Source organism: Leuresthes tenuis, unplaced genomic scaffold, assembly GCF_036924035.1.
Source record: "Leuresthes tenuis unplaced genomic scaffold, fLeuTen1.0.hap1 SCAF_7, whole genome shotgun sequence".
Taxonomy (NCBI): Eukaryota; Metazoa; Chordata; class Actinopteri; order Atheriniformes; family Atherinopsidae; genus Leuresthes; species Leuresthes tenuis.
Window position 1 is genome coordinate 33,649,492 of NW_027325361.1, and position 24,784 is coordinate 33,674,275.

The window sequence follows — 24,784 nt, forward strand, 5'->3', positions numbered from 1 at the left end:
AGCAATTAGAAAAGAAAATAATTTAACCATTTACATTATATTTGACTTCATTCATTGGCATTTAGTTGGGAAAATAACTTTCAAAACCTCATGGCTCCTTGCAATGTTACTGTGACTGAGGCTTGAAGACTCAAGTCTCGATCAGACTTTTGATTAGCGTGTTCAGATTTGACTACAATGAGCACCTTTGCACCCTGCTATGAACAGTTTAGACAAATCCGAAGTGACGCTGAATCGTTTTTTAAACGTAAACACCTGGTAGTTTCTCATATCTTTATTGCGTGAAGAGATTTCAGTGTTGCTATGCTCATTTACAATCGGTCCTGAAAAGACATGCCTATAACATCTGTCTCAGACACGCAAGTCTCACCAGGTGATCAGGACACCAGAAGATTTCGAACAACGGCCACTAGTCAATTCAAAGCACCATCGAGAACTCACATCGTAATCGCTCTGTCACACATGAGCCTTATGGACTTCCTGTCTTTTTTTCCCTCCTGAATCTGTTGGTGCAGTCAATTGCACAAGAGCTCTTCTCCATTTTAGAAGTGTTTTCTAGCTTGTCAAACAGTCTGTGGCCATGGAGTCAGCAGTCTTTCGGCCAGGGTAGCATGACCCGAGTACGGTCACATGTGTGACATCACATGCGTTCCCTCTTTCAAAGCGTGCATCCAGGTCAGTCTGAGACAAGAAGAAGTTGGTAGTAGACGCAGATGAGGCTCATGCTTTGCAACAGGCTTGACCTTCACACCCATTACGAACCTGTCACTCAATACAACACACACTTTGGTTGTTAGATTAGATTTTTAATAATAATTGGCACCTTTTTCAAAAAATGCTGTTTCTATTCGTTGTTTCTTTCAGTACATCATAAATACAATGAAATCGGATATTTTCCTCCATTTGTCTGTGCTAATTTAAAAGTGTATGTTTTACAGTATCTTTGTCATTAAAATGTAATTGTAACACAGACACTATATCTCCCTGCAACTGTACTTCATTGAGCTGCTGGATGGTTTCAGGTAACATCAAATCTGCAACAAGCTTCTGCATTCTTTTTTTGCATTTTCTATGTTTCTATTTTGATCTATTAACTTTTGTAACCTCCTGTAAACTAAAAATTCGATGGCAGGTGCACTAGAAAGTCAGCTGTTAGTATTCATGGATCAACAGAAAAAGGGCAGGAGAAAAGAGCTCATGTTCTGGAAAAGAAAATAATGGGCAGAGGAGATAAAGATGCAGACAGAAAGGATAAAAGTGAGTGATACTGAACAAAGCTAATTCTCACCCAGAGCCACTGTACCCATTAGGAAAGGTTTCCCCATCTGACTGAAGTCGCTGCTGCTCTGAAGGCCAACCTCCGACCCCACTGCAAATGTCACAGCCACCTGAGACACACACACACACACACACACACACACACAAAGGTCTTGTGTAATGATTCATACAATAGGCTGTCTTTAAAGTCACAATACAAATGAAAGAAGAGAAACATCAAGGAATTTTCTTTTTCGAAATAAAAAGTTCATACGCATGCAAACAAAAAAGGACAAAAATAGCAAGGAAACATTTTGTTTTTCATGAGCCACTTCTTCCGCAGTATTAGCACACTGTCAATAGTTTGAAAAAGAGTGAAGAGTCATGTTGTGGATAAAATCCACACTAAAAGCTTTCCTTGAGAGAAACCGGGAGATCCCTGGAGAATAAAGTGAAGAAAAGAAGAGTGCAGCGTTTCTATGACCTTAAAGCAAATGCACAGGTAACTTTTGTCTTTTAGAGCAACAAAAACACTCTTTGGTCTCCTCCCAAAAATTACAGATTGAGGCACAACCTTTGAGTTTAAGTTTAAGTCATAAAAGAAAACAGTGGATAGCTGGTGGAGAAAGAAAAGATAAAAGGACTGTATAAACAAAATAGCAGTTAGATTAGCGAGATGCATGATACGGAAGACAAAGGCTAATCTAGACAGTAGAGTGAGGAGAAGATGGGGAAAATGGTACAATCAGAGAAAATTGTATGAAAGAGAGGACTGAGGAAAAGAACAGAATGACTGCCTTAAATGACTTCAAAGTAAAAGTACTCTTCTTATTTTTTAGATGAACTAAAACCTCAGAGAGACTCTTAAGAAATCTTTGAAGGGTTGCTTCATCATCTCATGGTGTTCAAGTGTCATTCGGACAAAGAACAGACTCTATTTTACCAGCTACAAACAAACACAAACACTCATGTACCATAAGCCAGTGCTGCAAGTGATTTGACGGCCCTGCACCAGGCTGTCATGGGAGCTTGTAGCGTTAAAGGTTCAATGACAGCTTTATTAGAGGTGAGGGTCTGGAATCCTAACCAATTATTAAGCCTGAATAAACGTCACGCTAATTATTTCCAGAAAGCCGTGAAATTGTGGTCGATTCTCCATGAATAATCTTCCTTCCAACACAATTCTACAGCTTGGTGCAGGAGATTCATTTAAAACTCTGTGTGTGTGTGTGTGTATCAGTGCAGTATTTTTATGTGTAGTTGATATAATGTCTGAGCTACATTCAGGCCTATTTTACAATGACTTAATAGAGCTTTTATAAAGGTGTATAAACTTCCTTTGGCCTCCCCTGTTATTTTATTTAGCTGCAGGTTTTTGTGTGAAGCAATCAGTCAGACGTCAAGCCTTAAAGAACTGCTGGAGCAGCACATCGATTTGGATAGAATTACAGAGAGGAGGGCAGAGAAGAAAACAGAAGAGAAGAGAGAAAAGGAAAGACAAGAATTAATTTTGACTAAAAAGTGAGTTTCAGCAGGCATGACTTTATTCTTTAATTAGTATGTGTAGTTTTTGTTGTTCCCTCACAACCAGGATGGAACATTCTATAATATGAGAGGGAGGTAAAGGTCAAAGTAAAATTAAATAAAATGTGTTACATAATGAAAATCCTAAATGCTGAAGAGGACGATGGCTTTACAATGCATACTAAAAGACGATAGCAGAGTCTCTCTTGGTTCACTGCTGTGTTTTGAGTAAAATTCTACTTTGTTAACATCCCCACACTAACCATATTAATAGTCTTAGTGCTCGTCTTACAGTGTTGCTATTCTGGAGTTCACTGTATAGCATTAAAGACGAATCATGACTAGAGGCTGTTAGATATGTCGTTTGTTTAGCAAGTATTTGATCAAAAATAACAAACTGGAAAACCAATATCTCTTGTGATCAACAAATGAATTAGATTCATTTTCTGAGGACCGCAACTGTTGGCTTACAATTGAATCTGTTTAATGGAATCACATTTTTTCCTTGCTCTTTGTGACTGTTTTAAATGGAAAGTGAATGATGCAAAGTAAAAGAACATGTCAGCTAACAAGTTTCATTCAGCTGAAGCATGTGGAACGCCAAGAGGCAGATTTACTACACATCTGAAAGGAAACGCCCTGTTACACACATGTGCAACAGGGCCAGGCACAAAACCACCATATTCAGCCTTGAAAGTATCTCAGTTGTGCTGATTTGTAACAGCTCTCCATGTCTAGAATCCCTCCCTTTTCTTTGGACAAATCAAACCCTTAGCCTCCATACACACTCAGAAAACATTATTTTTCATTCACTAACTTGGTTTTGGAGCCATTTCTACAGGTACTGATTGGAAGGGAAAAGTTACTCGTGGCAGGGGGTTCATTTCAGTTACGTCTATTCGATGGTACAAATCCAATGGTTGCATGCATGCAACCAAAGCTCATTCAAACATTAGGACATTTGGTCATGGTCAGTACTACATGGACAACAAATGAAAACTAGTTAGTTTGGGACAACAATTCCTTACCCTACCTAGCTATTTGAAAATAGCCTGAAATATATTTCTATCATATCTTAATCATTTTTTCCTCACCGTTCCATCATATTCAGGTTGTCAGCAGTTTGTGCCGTATTGTCTTCCATGGAATCAGACCTCATGGGTCAACCTAAAATTTGCATTTGCTACATAAGCAAAGTGTCAGTGATTAAGCTGCACTTCTAAAATCCTTCCTTTTATTTACATGAGAACACCTTTAAATTAAAGCTGTGACTGTACACTTTCAGCCCACTTTCATTATGTAACTGTATCTTGAAGAGGTTTAACATAACAAAATCACAGAGACTGTGATAGAAGAAGTTAGTGTACTCTACAAGGGATATACATACTTCTATAGACATTTATATTTCTATAGACTGGGTGCATTCGGAACTGAGAAGAAAAGAGCTCCAAATATTCAAGGAGACAAATATAAAGAGCTGGTGAGATATCGTGTTATGCCATCAGTTTTGATATACTTGATATACTTATAGTCTAGCTGAATACCTGGATACCACACAGCCTACCAATATTTAATAAACATGTCGAGTTAGAGAAACATATTCAGTCAGTTTGACCTGTTTTCTTTTGCTTAATTAATGCTTTATGCAAGTTGTTGTATGCCACTACTAGGCTGAATGTCAATCAAAGCTTTAGTAGGAAGAAAATCAAAGTAAAAAAGTCCTAAAATAAATTGAAAAACGTGGTGAGAGACTGAAGGTCATACTTTATTTGCAAAGGCTTTTCTTGTTAAATTCCCCAGTCTGCTTCTCCCAGCCTCTTCTATTTTGGCAGCTCAGGGCTGGAAACTGCTGTTTTCTTTCTAAGTATACCAAGATAGAAACATTAATATTTCAGCCATAAAGAGAAAAATCACATTTGCTGGGCCATAAATGGCCGGTGCTTGACGATGGTGTGTTTTATTCTGGTGCACTCGGCCTTGCTCACTCAGCTCTTGCTCATATTGATGCACAGTAGAAAGAATGGCTCTCAGTGCCCCGCTCCACAGACGAACCTCTAAATCTTAACACCTCCCCCTGTTTGGGACTTAGCTCTGGGACACATTTTTCTCATACTGTGGGTGTATGTGTGCATGCAGATATGTGTGAACGACTCTCTGTGCTTACATCTCCACCTACAGGGTGTGCACGAAACAGCAACTACGAGGCACATTGTGATGAGGATGATTTTTATCAACTTCCTTTTAAAAATAAGCTTCAGCAACGACTGCAAAAGTGAACCACCACCTCAGTGACACAGACTGCTGGGGTTAGTGAGTGTCTGTTGTTCTAAGGCTGTCTGTGGTATCGATACCACAGACAGGTATCTAAAATCAATCTGTCCAGTTTCTCCATTGTTCTTCAAGGACAGAAGATCCTTTAGGGAGATACTGAGGTTCCACTGCCTGCCTCTTGCTCTCGAGGGAAGCCATTGATCTGTTGCTGGTGTGGATGGCTGCTCTCCTCCAGTCCAAATATTTATGGATCTATTCCTACTATTTTAAAACATATTTAGCACATAGGTGGTTGCCTAAAAGGAACAATTATTGTTCTGCTCTATTTCGTTTTCTATATCTAAAACAATGTATAATATGCCGTAAAAAATCCATTGGCTTCAAACTCTTGACATAGCCCATACTTCACATTGACAGTCAAACATTTAGATCCAATATGCCGTTCAATGAGCGACTTAAATTTTGTGCTTCTGCTGCAACACAAAACCGGCAGCTGAATCTCACGCTGCCTGCGTGGTAAGACTTAATAACACTGAAATCGATCTTATCTGGTACTTACCCCCTACAGCATCTGATTATCTGCCAATATTTAAACGATTAAGCTGAACTGATATGAAATGTAAACGGCAGGAAAAAAAACATTGTTAGACAGCAAACAGAAATGGAAAGCTCTGTCCTTGGGGAGAATTCACGTAGTAAAATAATTGTGATCTTTATAACAAGAAGAGTCTGTTGAAATGTTGTGAATAGATGTGTAAGTATTTTCTCTGGAGACAGACACTTATTTTTGGAATGGAAAGATTTTCAATGATTCCATAAATCAGTAAAAAAATAATAAAATGTGCACAACATAGTTTGTATGTGATAGCTTTTCAAATTTAGTGCCTGTAATTTAGCAAAGGAAGTGCCTCAAAAGGAAATACCCAAACTAAAACAGTAGATTTTCCATGAAATACATTCAGCAGAGAGATGATCTTGTATTCTTAACTGAGCTGAAATGCCTAAAAAACTACACAGTGTCATGTCTTTGAGTTTTAAACAAGAGCACTGATTACAGGGACTCTCAAGAAGTTGGGCACCCAATTACTTTGATGATCATCCAGGGAAATTATGCCATTAAGCCTTTTTCAGACATGGGAAGTTCAAAAGTGCTGGTTTAATCAAAACCTTGAAGTGACAACATTCAGCCATTAAGACATAGGTCACTTCTACATCAGTTTGAAAGGTTAGATACTACAAAAGTAAGAGTATTGGACTCTAACCTGCAGCATGAGAAGTAAAATGCACGAATTTGTGTTGCCATGACAAGTCATATTAGCCTGACAAGCGCAGTGTGGTTGTCTCAGCATACCATGATTCGATGGGAGCTGTTGAAAAGATTCCTTTTATCCATATTCAAGCTTGCTGGACATGTGCAGTGATATCAGATGCTTATCAATGCTTTATTACACTTACAGTTAAGAGAAATTTGTAGTCAGCAAATGCCAAAAAAAGTTCAAATGAAGCCTAAGAGCAAGTTCAATAAGTAAGACCTAATAACTCATGTTATGTGTCTGTTCCTCAGTGGTTAATGAGCAACACTTGCTGGTCTATGCTCGTCATCACTTCTATTTATTTCCCATCACAATTTCAACATCACTGCTCAAATCAAATAATCTTTTTAATTGTTAGTCTGTCACTGTGCCTTTCAGACCATCTTTCATCCAACTCTCTTCCTCCTTAGGGCCTCTCCATCTGGGCATCTCAACCATCTCGGTCACCTCCTCATTCATCAACCACAGTCTAAGCTCCGGGGGGGATCCTGTTCCTCTGTCCAACCTTCATCTGGCACTTTGCTGCTCATGTGATGTCACTTCTTATTACGATCTAACTGCCAAGAATCTTCTGTTTTACATGCAATAAAAACGCTTTCAGTTTATTTTTTCAATGAATGGAACAAAGGCAACGTAACTTCAGCACTGTATTTAACTCTGGTGGTGGTGACAGCACAGGAGCATTTCAGAGGGGTTCAAAAGAGAGCTATAAAGGTAGCTGATAGCTGACTCTGAATGATGCTACAGATTCATTTACACAGCAGAAAGCTAAAGAATAACACCTGTAAAGTGAGTGAAATTTTTCTTTAGGTCTTGTTGGAGAAATTTCACCTACTAACATTCTCTGCCCTGACTACAATCATATATTGTCGTACTCTCCCCACCTCAAACCACATTTCGTCATGCAGCTACTGGTCTGTCTTCTTAGTTTCTTTCAGGCATATCTTGCTGATATCTTAAACTAATGTTCGTGTGAACTTAATAATACGACTAAAGCGTTGTGTCTGGCTGTTTGCTTGGTAAAAGGTTTTATTTGGTGTAAGATAATGTCGACTAGTACGACAGGAGACAAGAGAAGGAAATGCTGCAGACTAAGTAGTGAGCTTGTATACTTTGGATCCATTTTGATGGGCAGGGTTGCTCTGACCATCTCAGCACTGTGCTGATTCAGCACTCCACTGGCACCAGCGTATGGTTTTAAAATGATAATTCAATTATTGTACGGTAAAAGGGGCGGCTGTAGCTCAGGAGGAAGAGCAGTAGCCCACCAATCGGAAGGTCGGTGGTTCGACTCTACATGTCGAAGCGTCCTTGGGCAAGACACTGAACCCCACGTTGCTCCCCCAGTGTATCATTGGGGGTATGAATGTGTGTGAATGCTTAGAAAGCACGTAGTTATATCCTAATACGTGCTGTATGAATGTGTGTGAGTGGGGTGAATGCGGCATGTAGTGAAGCGCTTTGAGTGGTCAGCTAGACTAGAAAAGCGCTATACAAGTCCATTTACCATTTAAAAGTACACTGATTGAGCTCTGCAAAATTATTAGAATTTTGACTCATTAACATTTTTTAACTTGAAAGAAGCAGATTTTCTGTGATAAAAATGTTTTCAGTGAATGTGACTTCTGGGGGCAAAGTTGTATTTAAATCTGACTGTCAAATGCACTCCATTAAACTTGATCAAATAAAGTAGACAATGCAGTAAAATGATCTACTTTTTTAATCAGAGTTTGATTTTGACAAGTAATAAGATAAATGTAGAGATATGCATGAGATGGAGCCCATGTTGTAGTACTTTATAGCATTCAGTCTATAGAGAATTCAGAGGATGTCATAAAAATCCAGAAATGAATGTGAGCCAGTTCATCTCAGGACTGTGAACCTAGTCCAGAAGTTCAAATGCTAAACTTTGAATCAAATCAAATTTAATTTGAATCACTGTGAACTGAACTTTGAAGTAGTTCTTGTTAAGTGGGACCTTGCAGAACACCACTGAATAGATTCTGCGGTCGAGAAAGTGTTAGGCAAGGCAAATTTATTTGTATAGCACAATTCAACGACAAGGTGATTCAAAGTGCTTTACAGAGAACACTCTAACTGCTGTTAACTGCAGGTAAGACACTGGCTATTTATGTAGGTTGTGCTTCACACAACCCCACTTTAAAGAAAAATCGAAAAACAAAGAAACAACAAAATAGTTAACTGAATTTAATTGAACAGGTTTTATTTCTACTGTACTGATACCAGCATGGGTGCATGTGTTGGCTTCAGGACTGAGGCTTGTGCACTGCATGTGTCCAGCAGCACAGTGTAACCTGGACTGTGCTTGTACTGCACTTTTCTAGTCTGGCTGACCACTCAACATAAACACCACATGCCACGTTCACCCATTCACTCATTCGGCACAACTTAGTCTATAAAGCTACACAGTGCTTTCTTCTAAACGAATCGGTAGGTTATGTGGGGTTCACTCACTTGCTCAAGAACCTGTGGCCCAGGGAAGCTGGGAGTCGAACCAATTGTCAGGCTACTTCTTCCTCCTGAGCTGTGATTATCTGTTAAATTGTTTAGACTGATAAATTGATCAACACATTTTGATGACTGTAATTATTCTTCCTGATGATATTAGTGTGTCGAAGTGAATTTAGTATTTAAAATCCATTCAATTCTCTAAATGCACATACAGTTAGCAGTGATGGACAGTAATGCGTTAGAAGTAACACGTTACTGTAACACGATTACTTTTTTTCAAGTAACGAGTAAAATAAGGGATTACAATTGCAAAAACAGTAATTAGATTACTCTTACTTTCACACAAGCAGGCGGCGTTACTGCATTACTGAACCGTGATTTTGTTTGTGAGAGTGTCTCGTGACAATCACGCATGAGCGCTGCGACGTCAGTGCATGTGTAGATCAACAAGAGATAAGCTGGAGCGCAAGAGAGAGCAGGACCGTGCAGCGTTTAATGCTCGGAAGCACCGACATCACTTTGAGTTTGACACGATAAAAAGGGACAAACACATTAGCGTCCGCTGTACACTCTGCGTGGGATGAAAATCTTTATCTACAGCAAAAAATTCCCCCTTAAATCTGAGCAAGCACCGAGCAAGCTGGCACAGGAATGTGAAACTCACTGAGAAAGCCCCGGATCTGACATGACTGCTGCGGCTGCCACATCCAAATCCACCGAGCAAGCCTCCGATGGCCCCTCTGCTGCTAAACAGGTGGAAACAGACTGAAGAGCGACAGGTGTTCTGAAAAAGAGACTGTTTCATTTGATTCAATTCCATATGACGGAATATGCAGAAAGAATAGAATTAGGCTGAAAAGCCTGTTGATTTATAGCTACTCAGGTTGTGCTTCATGTTTTTGAAAAGTAACAAAGTAAAGTAATAATTAAAGTAACTCATTACTTTTGAAAATAAGTAATCAGTAAAGTAACTGGATTACTTTCTTGGAGAAGTAATCAGTAACTAATTACTATTTCCAAGTAACTTGACCAACACTGCAGGTTAGTATGAAGATAATGTTAAAAACCCTTGAAAACCTATCCTCAAATTCATAATTTCATAGTTACACTGAGTCAGAAGTGTCACAGAGATGGTGTCAGCTGTAGTGTAAGCCAACATGTAACATGCTGTCTAGATTTCCCAGCAGCAGATGTTGCAGTGCAGCTCCTCGAGGCAGTGTAATCTAGTGGGATGTGATTGTGTTAAATGGACTCTGGAACGTACCCAAAGAGTTCTCTCAAGAGCACCAACTGAACTGCTGACACTCCAAGATGTTGACAAGCACTGACCTGGAAAAGCCAAAACCACCACATCCACAGTGGGAGCTCAGTAAGTACTACAACTTCTGCATGAACTGACAAGTGTTCAGAGGCACTTCCATCTGTTTTACCCGCATGACCTTACACACACACACACTCTGTCAGGCAGAGAGACACTTTATTCATCAAGAAATACGGACGGAGCAACTAAAGAAAATCTTTAAAACCAAAAGGGGTGAAAATGAGATAAAGCTGTTGAAAAAGTCATTTGTGACTGAAGTACTAACTATTTCATTACCACTTATCACTCTAACAGTCTGACCAGAGGCCTACTGCTGTTTCCTGAACAACTTTGGGACATATTGGTGGAAAGCTACAAACCTTTGTTATTCATTCAATAACAATCAGGTCCTCTGATATACGACATTTGTTTTTTACATCAGCTGTGTTACACCCCCACAACTATATGGGGGAGCCAAGAGCATTCCAGATTCTCTGGTGTTTCTTTAAAATTAGCCTGCAGTTGTGCCTCATCTGCTCTGCATGCTCTAACTCCTGTTCGGATGAAAAGATACCACGACTGCCAATGGGACCAACAGGAGCTTCCATGTCTTTTAACCAGTGAAAGATAGATTTAACCACCAATAACCAATAATTCATAATTGTTTGTCCATCACTGCATAAAAGCAGTAAACTATTTATTGACAATTTTGAGAGAGAACTATAGCAAAGCAGATACTTTAAACTTAACATTTGGTTACCAAAGATGTGATGGGAGTCTCCAGAATGGAGGGATCTGGACATATTCTGGGAAAATCTGTGCACAATGTTGATACCTTCATCAAAATGGACTAAATATTGGATTAGGGATCTGAGTATAACAGGCCTAACTGTGTTATCAAGCCAAACTGTTGTCATCTACATTTATTTGTTTGGAAGCAAAAAAAACAATCAAATAAAAAAATGTCATTCATTCATTTTGTTCAATGAGTCTCATCTTTCAACAGAGACCAAAATGGAACATTCATACCACACAACTCTCAGTCATTTGACTATGTCCTGCAAATGTGTTTTTGGTTCATTTTACTCTACTGATAGGGGGATTAAGCCTTACTTCCTAATACAATGTTATGCTGTCAACATTGAACTTAAACTACACTGGAAGCTTTTAGGAGTGTCCTTGTCTAAAGTTCAGCACAGAAAAGCTGAAGAAACCTGTCATGACTTGTGGTGAAAACATTTGTAAATGTGATAAGTAGTTAAAAGAAGAAAAACAGATTTGGATGCATAGATTGCAGTTTTTTATGGAAATGAGGACTATTACAAACCATATACGTTGTCTGCTGCTACGTTGACAAATCATTGCTGTGGAGTGTAATAATGCATACAAGTATAGCTGTGTTTTACAAAATATGAATGTAACTCACTGTCTATCTTAGACTATGAGTTCAGTGTTGTTTCATGGGTTTGGATTTTAAATTCACAGGTTGTCCCACTGTATATCCATCTATCCTACTGTACAATGCTGTGTTAGCAGTAGTTTTGTATATATTCCATTCATTTTGAAGGCAGAGCTCTAATTCTAAGGTACTCTGGTTGTTACACTACTGCTGTTAAAACACATCTCTCGTTATGAATCGTGCAGCATGCCACTGATGAGTTTAGAACATTTTAATCAGTGAATCTCTGTCACATATTCAGATTGCCTTTATTGGCTCTCCCTGCTTTCCAAAGACTGCAGGCAACATGCTGCAGCACAGGACTCATTTGGGAAGAGATGCTTTCTCTAATTTCCCAAGAGGGTCATGTTGCATAATGTAAACACCAGCTTGGTGAAAAAGTGAGAAAGCCTTCATAAGTATGGTGTTGTTTGTATAAGGCTGTTGTGTCTGAATGAATTTTTACTGACGGAGGTCTGAATATTGAAACCTCGCACAAATAAAGCCCTTTCAAGTGATGGACTGTGTGAGTGGCGTGTATGTGGCTTTTTGGTTTAATTAGAGATCATACAAGCAAGTCTGAGGTCCTATGCTTTGGGGAAATGCCTGAATTTTCCTTTCCAATAACAGGACCAAAGATTTTGTAAAGTGTAGCCATTTGATTCTTTTTAAACAAATTTTTCAAGCATCTGAAGGCACGTGAGGAGATTTGCCCTTGTATGAAGAATATGTCACATGGGTACTGGATCTATTCATAGCATCTGGAAACATCCCATTCATGACTGGTTGTCATAGTGGTTATTTAGATAAAAAAAGAGTCCTTAAAGCAGGGAACACTGATGTAGGCCCAGTTTAGTATGACTCTCTCTGAATGTTCAGGATGCACATTTACCTAATTCAACTTAAGATCTGATCATTAGTGTGAACAAAAAACGTTTTCTTCTGTTTCTATGAATTATATATCCATGTAGCCACATGAACACAGAATTTATCGCAGGACTGAATTGGGACTGAGACTCAGTCGCTCTATCATGTGACAAAAGACTGAGACTGAACGCTGAGACTTATTTTTAGCAGCTGTCTAACTCATTCCTGCTCATGTGACAATGTTCCTTGAAACATGTCAGTAAGGGTTAGATCATTTCCTCTTTGATGGGAAATCATCAAATTGATATTAATCACAGCTATTACAGACATTCTTAGCATTCCTTTGTTTCCCTTCTCTTGTTAGAATGCTTAGCAACCATTCTGATGTTTGAGTCATCGTGTGGAATAATAACCCTGACACATACTGCATTAGTGGCATTTAATTAATAAGAGTAACCATTACCGTGACAATGAGCAGAATTCCCTTCAGGAGGGTGAGTAGCGAAGTGACCGGCTGAATGACTGTGTGGCCCAGTAGAATAGCAAGGGTTAGAATCCAGGTGAAGGCTGGGATCACGTAGATGTGGCTGTGGAGACAAACACATGTAGACATTTCAGTTCGGTTTCAGAAGCATTCACATGATTTATTTTTATGGTCTACATCCCTCTTCTGTATTTATCACTCCTCAACAACCTCCAGGTGTTACCTGCCCACTAAAATAAACCTCTTCATGATCAGTATTCATTATCAGCTCTGTAACCTCTGATCTGGTGTGCAGCTGCATTCTAAAACAAACACCTCGCTGCAAAAACACCGCTTTTGTTCACCAATCATAATTATCAGTATTATTTGAAAAACGACTGCAGCTGCAGACTTTACACGTTAAAAATTCTGATGCATAGTTTGAATGTGAAAAAACAAACCAAGGAATGCATTCAGCAAAGATCAAGTCATAGTCACTTAATTTATTCTGCATACTAAACAGTTTTTTGTACTTGTATTATACTTGAACATTTCCAAGTGAGGCTACTTAATACTTAAATCTTTACATCCAGAAATATAAAGCTCTGTATTTGGGTTGAGGAACAGGAAATCTGCATTTCATTTGTGCCAAAGTGTGGCGCTACTGAGCCTGAAGGGCGCAGCGCAGGATTCTGCAGCTAGTGGTAAAGAATTTGATCCAGTGCGAGCCGATAAGTCATGATGTTTTCCTAATCGTAAACATTTTTTCTATCAATAAATAATCTTAACCTGATAGTTTATAATATGCAAAACAGAAACAAAAAACTGCATTTGGACTTCCACTGTGCTCTGTCCCGATCCCCTCAGCCTTCCTAAATGTGTTGTCAGTCATATCATTAAAATTAGGTTACAATGCATTTCTTAATTTTTGGTTACCACAAAAAGACAGCAAAAACTAAACCTGTGGACACAAACTTTCAGACTTATTTGTGTCTTGCCATGCAACTGGGTTGTTACATTTAACAAAACTGCTGGTTAAAGGGAATGCATGTTTTCTATATCCATGTGGGATGACTGATTGAGACCTTTTGGGTAATCTGTGCCGACGCTTCCAAGGCATGAGCACGAGATCAGTCCACAGTACAACGTAGAGGTGTCTCACAATGAAACAAGCATCCATTTTGTTCTCCTATTTCTTGTCTTTTTAGTCTGGTATGTTTGTAATATTGTCTGGTAATATTTGTGACAGCAATAAGTTTGTGTAGTCACAATTATTTGGGCTACATAAACTTATTGACAGTCTGTCACAGAGGGTCCACGTGAACCTTTGAGAACTGGCTAGTATGACAAAACTTTTACAAAAAAGGCTTATGCTCTGATGACACTATGGTGGGTTTGACTGAGGAGCACAGAAACAATACAAATCCTGATCAAAACATTAAAAAGGGGGGGATATTCCCCTATTTTTCCTTTCCTGCACTTTATATTTAGTGTGTCTTCTCTGAATAAAGAATGTATGCATATAAAGCTACCAGAACATTGTTTTTATATTGACTCAACTATACCAGAGGGAAAAGGGACTGGTAAATTTTATTTAAGAACCAAATTAGAGAGCAATAACTGTAAATTACATAATAACAAAAACTAGTGGATTTTATGTAATTAAAAAAGAAAAGAAAATCACATTATATAAAAAAAAATGTTATGTGCTCAATATTCTAGAATGAAATTGTCAGGTTATAACGTATTGTAAAACCATCACATTATCAGTTTCTTCAAGCCTTCCTAATTTGGTTTTAAAGTTTAAAGTCACTTGAAATATCAAACACGAGGAGCGGCAGAAAAATTTGATAAAAGCTCATTCTGCCACAACAGTATTAAGATCAGTAAGTTCACAATCTGTAGAGATCAGGATGAGCTTGGAATCATCTTAATTAAACACAGGAGATTTAACTGATGTTTAACGGTTAGAGAGCTTTTTAATCCTCTTACTTTTCAAGCTAGAAGGAAAATTAGATTTTTATTTCTAAAACTGAGTGAAGTAAGGTTAAAACACAATAATGTGGACTTTGAGGAGAAATGGATCGCAGTTAAACTTTAAATCCCACACAGCTCAGTGGGGTTTGTGTCCAGTGCACCAACTATCCTGCAGCAGCGGGACTGCACAGAGGGTTTTTGTACAGAGACCTGCAATGCCCTATTGATTGCTGCCCCTGGGGAGGGAGGATAAGGTGGTTTATCCAAAGGAGGCAACCCCAGATTTTTTGCACTCCAGTAACCCTGCCTTCCCACTCCCACAACGAATCGCACCATCTCCCCTGGCGCTGAGTATGCTGATAATGAAGCACCCAGGCGTGCCAATGAAGCCGTCCAACCGCCCTGTAGAGTGTGAATAATATTATTTGGGTAAAGGATTAACTGGGGCATGACAAAATAAATTAGCCCTGTTAACTGATAAAGGTAATTATAGGCTTGGGAGGCAAAGAGGAGGTGTGAAGTTAAGGGGAGAGACAATGATCCCAATGCTGCTCGAGTTTAAGTTTACTTTAAACACAACAGCATTTCAGCTTTCATACATCTCCATTATGTTAGCTTGATGCAATCACTGTGTCGTTGCCCATCAACATAAAAACAAGATTCCGAACAGGCTGCCTTCTCGTGAAATATTTAAAGAATTTTGTATTAATTAGGAGAAATTCTGATTTGAAAGACATTTTAAGGTGGCTTTAATAGAGGAAAAATCCTTCACTATCCTCTTCTCCCGAGCCCATGTTGCATTTGTTCATGCAGGCAGACACCACCACTAATCCTAATAAATATGAAAATGTATAGACAGCTAAATAAACAAGTGTATATGATAATAAATGCTACTAAAATGAACATTTTTCTGCTTCAGTTTTAAACAACATTGATTTAGGCTTGTGTTAATTAAGCTGTTTATTTACTTTGCCACTCAGTTTTATATTTTAGTTGTTATTCTAATTGGAATTAATCTAATTTATTTCTTATTTTTATTATTAATGTATTTATTGCTGTATCATTTTCCCTTCCATTGATATATCTATTTCCTTAAAATGATCTCTTCTTCATCATATGATCATAAACCATTTTTTGTTGTTTGACATGTTGCTGCTCCTGAACTCACTTAATATACTTATTTCCTGCAGTATAGTTGCATTTTGGCTGCAGGAAAAGTTTTTTGGTTCGTGTGATGCAGACAGGCTGTTGGGAGTATTTTTAGTTCTCACACAATTACTGATCAGTGGGGTGGTAATTCCTGAGAGGTCAGGTACTTTCCAGCTTTTGTGTGAATTCAGGTACAAACTTCATTTTTTGTTATATGTGACCTCACTTTTCTCTAGGGAAGGAATCTGCCTCAGCCTACCTGTCAGATACACCAACCTGCGATTTCCACAAGGAGAGAGAGCAGAGGAGCGCTGTTGGTTTTACATACAACCTTTTCACAGATCTTTGATAGTCTTTACGCTGCAGTGGGAAACCAACAACCTGAAAGAACTCCATGAAAAATTCTAAAAAACTGGACTAAGAATTAATCAAGCAGTCAAATTTAAACAGGAAAAAACTTCAGAAGCACCCATCAAATCATAGGCAAGCAGCTTTGAATATTTCAAGAGCCTTTAGTTGGAAGTTCACCGTAAGCATATCCACTGTGCTGTAGAAGATGAGAGCTGAGTGACCAACTGGACACTGACAGCTTACAGCTATTACACTCTGTCTTTCAAAGATTGGGTTTATAAGCTTCAAATTTTAGCTGTGGGATGCTCGAAGCAGACACAATCAATATAAGTCTCATTCAGATGTGGGACAGAGCAAGCAAGGAGACGGGGCTTCCAAAATACATGCCACAAACTCATGAAAGAACAGCAGCAAGACCTGTGAGCCTAAGGCTGAAGAGCAGCTACCATGGCAGCTCATAACAGCTCATAACAACGAGATCTGGAGCGCTTGTCTGCTTGTCTGACAACGACGTTATGATTGATGTTGTTTCTGAGATGGTGACATTTCAGCTGAGTGCACACCAGAGGATGTGGCAGATAAAGATGCATTTATGTTTCAAATAAATCTCACACAGTGTAATGCAGTATAAGCAAAATTTTGTCTAATTTGTTTTCAACATTTTTCCATAAAATTCTTTTTTCTCCAAGAATATTTTAGATTGCTGCAACAATGTAAGAAACTAAGTGTATTTGATGAAGACCTATCAGTAAAATTCTATTAAACTTTGACAGTTCAATTTCCATCCAATTATAAAGAAGTTTCTGCTGTCGACAAAATCTAATTCAATGCATGCTCTTAACACGGTGACCTATACTTTTTAAAAAATATCTAACATATAACATCACCATTAAACTGTTCATTGTATCTGAAGAAATGGTTTTACCACACTTTTTCTCCATTTTGTTCCTGCTCTGCATCCAAGATGTCTTCTCTTCAACTCATCTTGATTTGGGGTCTTATTCCAGGTATTACTTGGGATTTGAAAAACTCGGTTCCAATTTCCCTGTTGTCATGGTGATGCATCATAGAATATGTAGAAAAAAAACTGCCAGAGTAACCAGCAGAAGTCTTTCCAGCAACACCACATCCAAAGCAGCACTGAAAAATGTTTCAGAAGTAGAAGAAGTCTCAAGCTGATACAAAGAAAGACACATTATGTCCAGAGCTACTGCAGCAGGCTGCCAGCCTCTAAGCCTCTACCTGCCTGCAATGTGCAATTTGATATCATGGTCATCTTACTTACAATCTGTAGTTTAGCAGTTTTAGCAGCATCTTGCGATACACAGTGCTATTTCATGATGCATGCCTTCATCTCCCGGTCTCTTTATTAGGAGGGATTTGTGGCTTCATTTTAGAGAACAAAGTTGCTTGTTTTGGATTTGTTTTCATGGATCCAGTTTTCTTGTTTCTATCAAGACCTGGCAACGCCATCTCCAGCAGCACAGTTCAGCACATTTTAACTTTTTTTTTTGGGGGGGGGGGGGGGGTGAGTATGTGTTTATCTTAAAGGAAGTGTGAGAGATGATAGCTTCCCACTTGAGAGTAGGGGGCTATAGAGCACAGACTTGCATAAATTATTTTCAGTTTCAAGAAAAGAGTTTTATTGGGATATCATACATCCCAAAGCAGGAATGTAGAACTAACCTCCAACTTTCTTACACTGCAAGCTGATAACCTGCCCCTCCACAACATTGAAGCTCCTCCCAGGAAGCAAAGCAGCTATGTGAAGTAGTCACAAGACAGTGCATGAATAAAGATTAGACAGTAGGAATAACTGCACAGGGTCACAAGTCAATGGGAGTATGTAATTGGATGAAAGGAGATCAGCCATGAAAAAATACCTCCAGAACATATGAAATGCAGAGAGCCCTTTTCAGTGGTCGAAGTAACAGCCGAGACATGAACATATACACTACGACCTACCAGCAATCAGATACCCAGCTAGAGTAACAGACCAGCCACAGGAGGAGATGGATACAAATAATGACAAGACATAAAAACACCTAACAATGCTTGTCTAAAATGCTGTTCAATGCAAAGTCCAGCACCTCAAAGCTCTACAAACAACAGGAAGGTGGGGTACTACTATCAAGGATTAAATAAGGAGCATCCTAGACTGGTTAGTGTGACAGGTAGCAAAGGGCAGAGGGTAGGGGATGAGGAAGAAATACTGTCTCAAGGGATGTAACAGTTGCTTATAGAGTGAGTAGCTGACGTCAAGAAATCCTTACAGTTGTCAGGCAAAGGCCAATCTGAAGTACAGCACAAATATCCTGATCCTGGCAGCAGAAGCAACACATCCATACAAGCATGAGTCTACCACAGCTGGCAGAACTCAAGGTTCAGGCTGGACTATGAAGCTCCTTATCCAATCCAGCACATACAGAAGTAACAGAGATGCTTGTTGGGACAGTACACACCAGTCAAGAGCAGGGGCATAGGTTAGACCAGTGTTTCTCAATCCTGGTCCTCAAGGCACCCCGTCCTGCATGTTTTCCATGTTTCCCTGCTCCAGCACACCTGATTCAAACTCTGTTCCCAGACTTTCTAAAAGTAGAATGGGAAGCAGAGCCTTCAGTTATCAGGCCCCTCTTTGTGGAACCAGCTTCCAGTTTGGCTTTAGGAAGCAGACACCCTTTCCACTTTTAAGGTTAGGCCACCCTTCCTGAGTCTGGTTCTGCCAGAGGTTTCTTCTTGTCAAAAGGGAGTCGTTCCTTTCCACAGTCGCCACAGAAACTCTCAGGACGGGAGATTGGACTGAAAACAAGTTTCGGTGCAATCTGTTGGTTTCCTTAGCTAGGATATTGTTTTTGAATTGGCTCTATATGAACGAATTTAATAAATTTGATTTGATTTGATTGGATTATGATTACAATTAATTGGACTCTAGTTGGCTTGAATTGGACTGTATCACTGAAGTGCTTTGAGATGACATTTGTTGTGATTTGGCACAATATAAATAAAACTGAATTGCATTTAATTGAATTATGGAGAGCAGCTGAAAAAATCTAATAATGAACAGACAAAAAGGTGCTGGTGAACCAACAAGAAATAGTGGTGGCTGATAGGGAGCAGAAAACATGATAGCCATGATAATTATTGCTGACACCACACTACTTTATATAATGGTGCAGAAGATTTGTTAAACAACAGTAGTTTCTTGACTTTAAATTCCCATTGAAGAAATTTCTCTGCCATGTTTCTAAGGCTAAGGAAAAGAGATAAAAAGAGATCCTTTTGAGTATTTCTTTCTTTCAGATATGTTATCTATGTTGGACTTACCTGATATCAAAAAGAGCAGCATAGGCCTCACTTCCAGCTAAGACGTAGCTAATTCCAATCGATATACTATAAAAATAAAAACAGAATAGAACAGAGACAAAAAATAAAGACACGTAAAGGGAAAAGGGGAAAAAACAGAGACAGATTGTTAGTTTTTTGCATTCTATGATATCCTGGCGACAAGCACCCCTCTGTAATATTAAATATTAGGTGGTTGCCTCCACATAGTACCTGAGGCAATGAACAGCTAAGGGAATTCATTTTCATCACTTGTTTGCAGTGCATTGCTTTTCCACAACTGTTTGAGTTAATATTTTTTCCAAAACAAAAGATGCCTTTGGAAAAGCAAAAACCAATGTTTTAGTTTTACATCGCACATTATTTTGAACATCACACTCTTATATGAAGCCAGAAATATCCTTATACAATGGTGTGCCTTTATAAGAGAAGCTAGACATTGACAGCCATCAAAAGTGAGCCTTTTACAGAAGGCTTCAATCCTAACTGGATGGTAAGACAGAATTTTGTAGGTCGCCTGCTGTGCCCTTCCTTAGATGTTTAAGCTGCTGGAGTCTCTTAACAGTTGGTTCTTGAGACAGTAAATCCATTAGCAGCTAAGTGTTACTTTGAAGGGCTGAGTTACACCTCTTCCAAAACTCATTACTTTCAAGTCTTGAAAAGAAATGTTGACAAATTAAGAAAGTTCATTGCAGCCTAGTCCCCCGACGGTCTGAGCAGCATTTTTAAATAATTTATTAGTTGCCAAAGTCGCAAAGAACCAATAATGTCAACATTGCAGCATCATACTGTATTTGGGAACTGAGTTTGTTTGCATTTGTGCTGTTGAACTGTCCTTCCAGATCTCTGTCTCTGGTATAACATGTTGTAATTTGTATGACTCAGCACCAGCATGACAATGTGTGACAGTGTGTCATTTACTCAACTCCTGCGGGATCAAATTCATCTAAAATCGAACATTACAGTCTGCATGAAATCAGACATGGAATCAGACATACATCTGATGTACATTTTGTGTCAATATACACTGATATATTACATCCAGAGTTCATTATATTATTGTATCTATATTTCATGAGAAAAACATAATGATAATGAAAACGGTATTTCTCAAATCAGCGATTAAGAAACTGTCTTCCAAAAAACAAGCCCCATGCAATTATCTATAAAAAAAGTTAAAAGAATATGGGACCTCCAGTGGTTGTGGGAGCAATTACATGTGAAGTGTAAAAAAAGTGTTCTTTCAATTCAATTCAATTCAATTCAATTCAATTCAATTCAGTTTTATTTATATAGCGCCACATTACAACAATTGTCATCTCAAGGTACTTAAATAATATAGTCCAATTCAAGCCAATTGGAATTCAATTCATTGTAATCATAATCCAATGAAATCAAATTAATTAATTTAAAAATAATCCAATTCATTCATATAGAGCCAATTCAAACACAATATCCTAGCTAAGGAAACCAACACATTGCACTGAAACTTGTCTTCAGTCCAATCTCCCGTCCTGAGCGTGCCTGAGGCGACTGTGGAAAGGAACGACTCCCTTTTAACAGGATGAAACCTCTGGCAGAACCAGACTCAGGAAGGGTGGCCATCCGCCTCGAACGTCTTTCAGGAGATGGTGGCACAGAACTATGTATTTTAGTCCAAAGCATGTTTTTTAATCCGAACCAAGTAGTCGAACCCTAACCAAGATATGTTACTGGCCAAGTTAACCAGTAAAATGGCGTCCATGAGGGTGACAGCCAAGTGGCAAAAATAATGTATTTTAGCCCAAATGTTTTAACCCCTGGGCTGCACGGTGGTGTGGTGGTTAGCACCGTCACCTCACAAGAGGGTTCCAGGTTCGATCCCTGCCTGGGGCCTTTCTGTGTGGAGTTTGCATGTTCTCCCTGTGTATGCGTGGGTTCTCTCCAGGTACTCCGGCTTCCTCCCACCATCCAAAAACATGCATGTCAGGTTAATTGGTGACTCCGTAGGAGTGAGTGTGAGCGTCCATGGTTGTTTGTCTCTATGTGGCCCTGTGACGGACTGGCGACCTGTCCAGGGTGTACCCTGCCTTTCGCCCGATGACTGCTGGGATAGGCTCCAGCCCACCCGCTACCCGATTAACGGACTGTCGGTATAGAAAATGGATGGATGTTTTAACCCCCATTTTAACCCTATCCCAGTGATGGTCTCACTTAAACCAAACTATGAAGTGAAAAGAGGCATTCTTGCAAATTGCTGTTGTGTTACTGATTGAATGTAAATCAGAAGTAAAAGATTTGAACTTACAACCCATGGTTAAAAGCACTGAGTAATCCGGCCATCAACTCCCCCTCACTACTCCCAAAGAAGATTTTATAGCTTGTTAAAAGGAACGCTTAAGTGATGTCTGGTTCGATGTGGACACAGTTGTATGACCAGCAAATCCCCTCTGCTGCTTGCAGGGGATGTAACTTTAGAGAACACCACTATGGGTGATATATTAAAGTTTGCAAAAATAATATTTTTGGTCGTTTAGAGCACTTGTTGGTTCCTCATGGTGTATATTTCACAAGTTATTGGAATCCTTTCAGATTTTGCTCCACGTTAACAATTTTTGACAACCTAATCCCTGCACATTAGCTGCCCTGTTTTGTTTGTTTCTTTGTCTACTGCAGCTTGTGGTCTCTATTCTTGGACAACAGGAGAGGAATCTGATGCACTCCTACTTAAAATCTGGATGTGTGGTCTAGTATTTCTTCCAGCTCCAATCATCCTGAGTATTTTTCTTTGTTCCTCCCTTATCAACAAGGTAGTTACTTTTGCAAAACTTCAGTTTTCTATTTGTTGCATCACACTTAATACTAAGGTGAACTAAGAATAACACAGGTGAACTCTCTCAGTAGGTAATATGGAGGTAAACTCACAGTTAGCAGTTCGATGTTCCATGTACAGATCCTCTCCTTCACATGGCATGTCCAGGATTACATCATCTGTTGTCAACTGTTGCGTACTGTGATACCTCCGCCTTTGCTTTTGCCACTGCTCCTACGGTACTAATGTCTCTGTCAGCTCATGTTGTCTTAAAGCCCAGGAGAAACCTATTTGAGTCTGGAATATGCTCATGCATGGCTCATGCCATTTTTCAGTGAAACACAAAATACTGAATTCTCAATATTATTTTTGTGTCCTCCTGAGCACTCCAAGCTTGTCCATTTTGCTTGCAAGCAGTCTAATATTTACCATCAATACCGAAGGAAGACCTTCTTGCTCTTCTTCCACCTAATTTTCTATCTTGCTTCAGCCTGATATCCACACCGTTTCCTCTACAAATTGTCAGGGATTTCGTGCCTAATTTTGGACTTTAATTGACATTTGGAAAGCTCAATTAGCTGCTGTGAGTGTAAATGTCATCAGCATACCCCTGCAGGAGAAAATTACGTAAAAGGAACCAGAAGGACAGTGTGGTCCCATTCAGAAACTTTTAAAGAAGACAAATGTAGGACACTAGACAAAATCTGTGCTGTAGGACATATATTTGGGCATACCAAGTGAGTGCCAACTTAAAAGCTTCAACAACCTGTCATTTTATTTGGGCCTGTCTACATCTCAAAATGTGGAATTTAGTTAACCATTTGCTAAATCACGCTCCATCTTTATTTCCACACACAACTTGGAATCTTTTCATAATCAACCTCTGAGTTTGATACACAAATAAACATGTCTGTTTCCTGTTCTTGTTATTTTCCTTTGCAATCAACAGCAAAAATATATTATAATATAGCAATAGAGCTAATTAGTTTTCCCCCTCTAATGATTAATCAAACCTAATACAATCTAATAAGAAAGATATCACATTCACTTGGAAAACCACTTTCTGGGGAATAAATGCAGTAGTAACAGTTAATAAACCTTGCAAAGAACAAGGAAATTCAACTACTCATTAGACTTTACTTTGCTTTTTGTGTTTCTGTGTATATCGTGTTTTCTGTATATATTTACAAATATTTTTAACCTTTATATCTTCAGCGCTATCTTTATAACCGTTGAGTACTTTTTTCCTGCCGTGTTCTGCTTGTGATTCACACAAGTTGTGCACTCCCACGCAAACAAGGGAAATCAAACTATTTGAGAATGATCTATGTCTTTTGGGTATTTTCTGATCTTGGTTTTTGTTTGTCCATGTTGTGTATTTCTATTCTGTTTCTTGCTGTTCGGGTTTTTTCTGTCTTGTCTCAGTCCTGTTCTCTTCCTCACTTGTTTCCTCAGTCTCGCTTCAGTCCGGTGGTCAGCTCCACTCCCTTCACCTTTGTCATTTCCCTCAGCTGTCTTCTCTCACCAATCAAACACTGTTTGCCAGATCCTCACTGTTACAATCTCTTGTGCTGTTTCTTGTCTCTATTCTGGCCAGTCGGGTCTATTCAAGTTTTACTCAGAGTATTGATTTTGTTTCCCCTGTTTTAGTTGTATGTACTTTTCCGGCTATGAAAAGAAACTATTTATTTGTTTAAAAATAAAAAAGAAACTATTTATTTGTTTAAAAATAAATAGTTTCTTTTATTTTTGCCTCCTCGCTCTCAGTCTGTGTCTGGGTCTGGGTCCTCCTTCCTCATTACCTCCTACATGTGACAGTCACCTTGGTATGAGCTCGGTTTGCTGTGTGTGTTAGTGCTAGTTCTCAGGCTTGGAGCTGTAAGCTTTTTCATATGGTGCATCAAGGGTTATTGAGTGTAATTTATGTCCGAAATACTAATGTCACAGCCTGTACAATAGAGGGTTGGTTTGGAGCTACAGAAAACTGTCAGCTAAGAACAGAAGATTGAGCTATGGTACTAGATCTCTGTAATATTTTGATCAAAGCATGTTACAGATATTCAGTTGAGATCTCAGCAAATTGTTTAAAATTGTAAAAACTAAAAAAAGGGGGGACATGAATCTCCTTGAAAGAAGATACTTATCACAAACATTTTCCTTATTTATCAGCTTCTTTCTGTTATGTTCTCTATCATTGTACTGCATGTGTGAATATAGCTAGTTCTGTAAGGGCTGACAAAGTGTAGTCATTTTAATGTATCGTCTTCAA

At 38.9% G+C, this 24,784-nt stretch overlaps 1 protein-coding gene across 2 annotated transcripts in view; it reads right to left on the reverse strand.

Moving 5' to 3' along the window:
* The window catches only part of LOC140312387 (uncharacterized), a 107,126-nt gene that overhangs the window by 48,907 nt on the left and 33,435 nt on the right, over positions 1 to 24,784 (reverse strand). The window contains exons 7-9 of one of the 2 annotated variants that reach the window (XM_072390208.1): positions 19,707 to 19,772; positions 12,906 to 13,029; positions 1,289 to 1,388 (exon numbers count right to left, since the gene is read on the reverse strand). In XM_072390208.1, coding sequence (XP_072246309.1) covers positions 1,289 to 1,388; positions 12,906 to 13,029; positions 19,707 to 19,772 — 290 coding nt within the window. The remainder of the gene's footprint in view (positions 1 to 1,288; positions 1,389 to 12,905; positions 13,030 to 19,706; positions 19,773 to 24,784) is intronic. The other variant, XM_072390209.1, reaches the window with a different exon arrangement.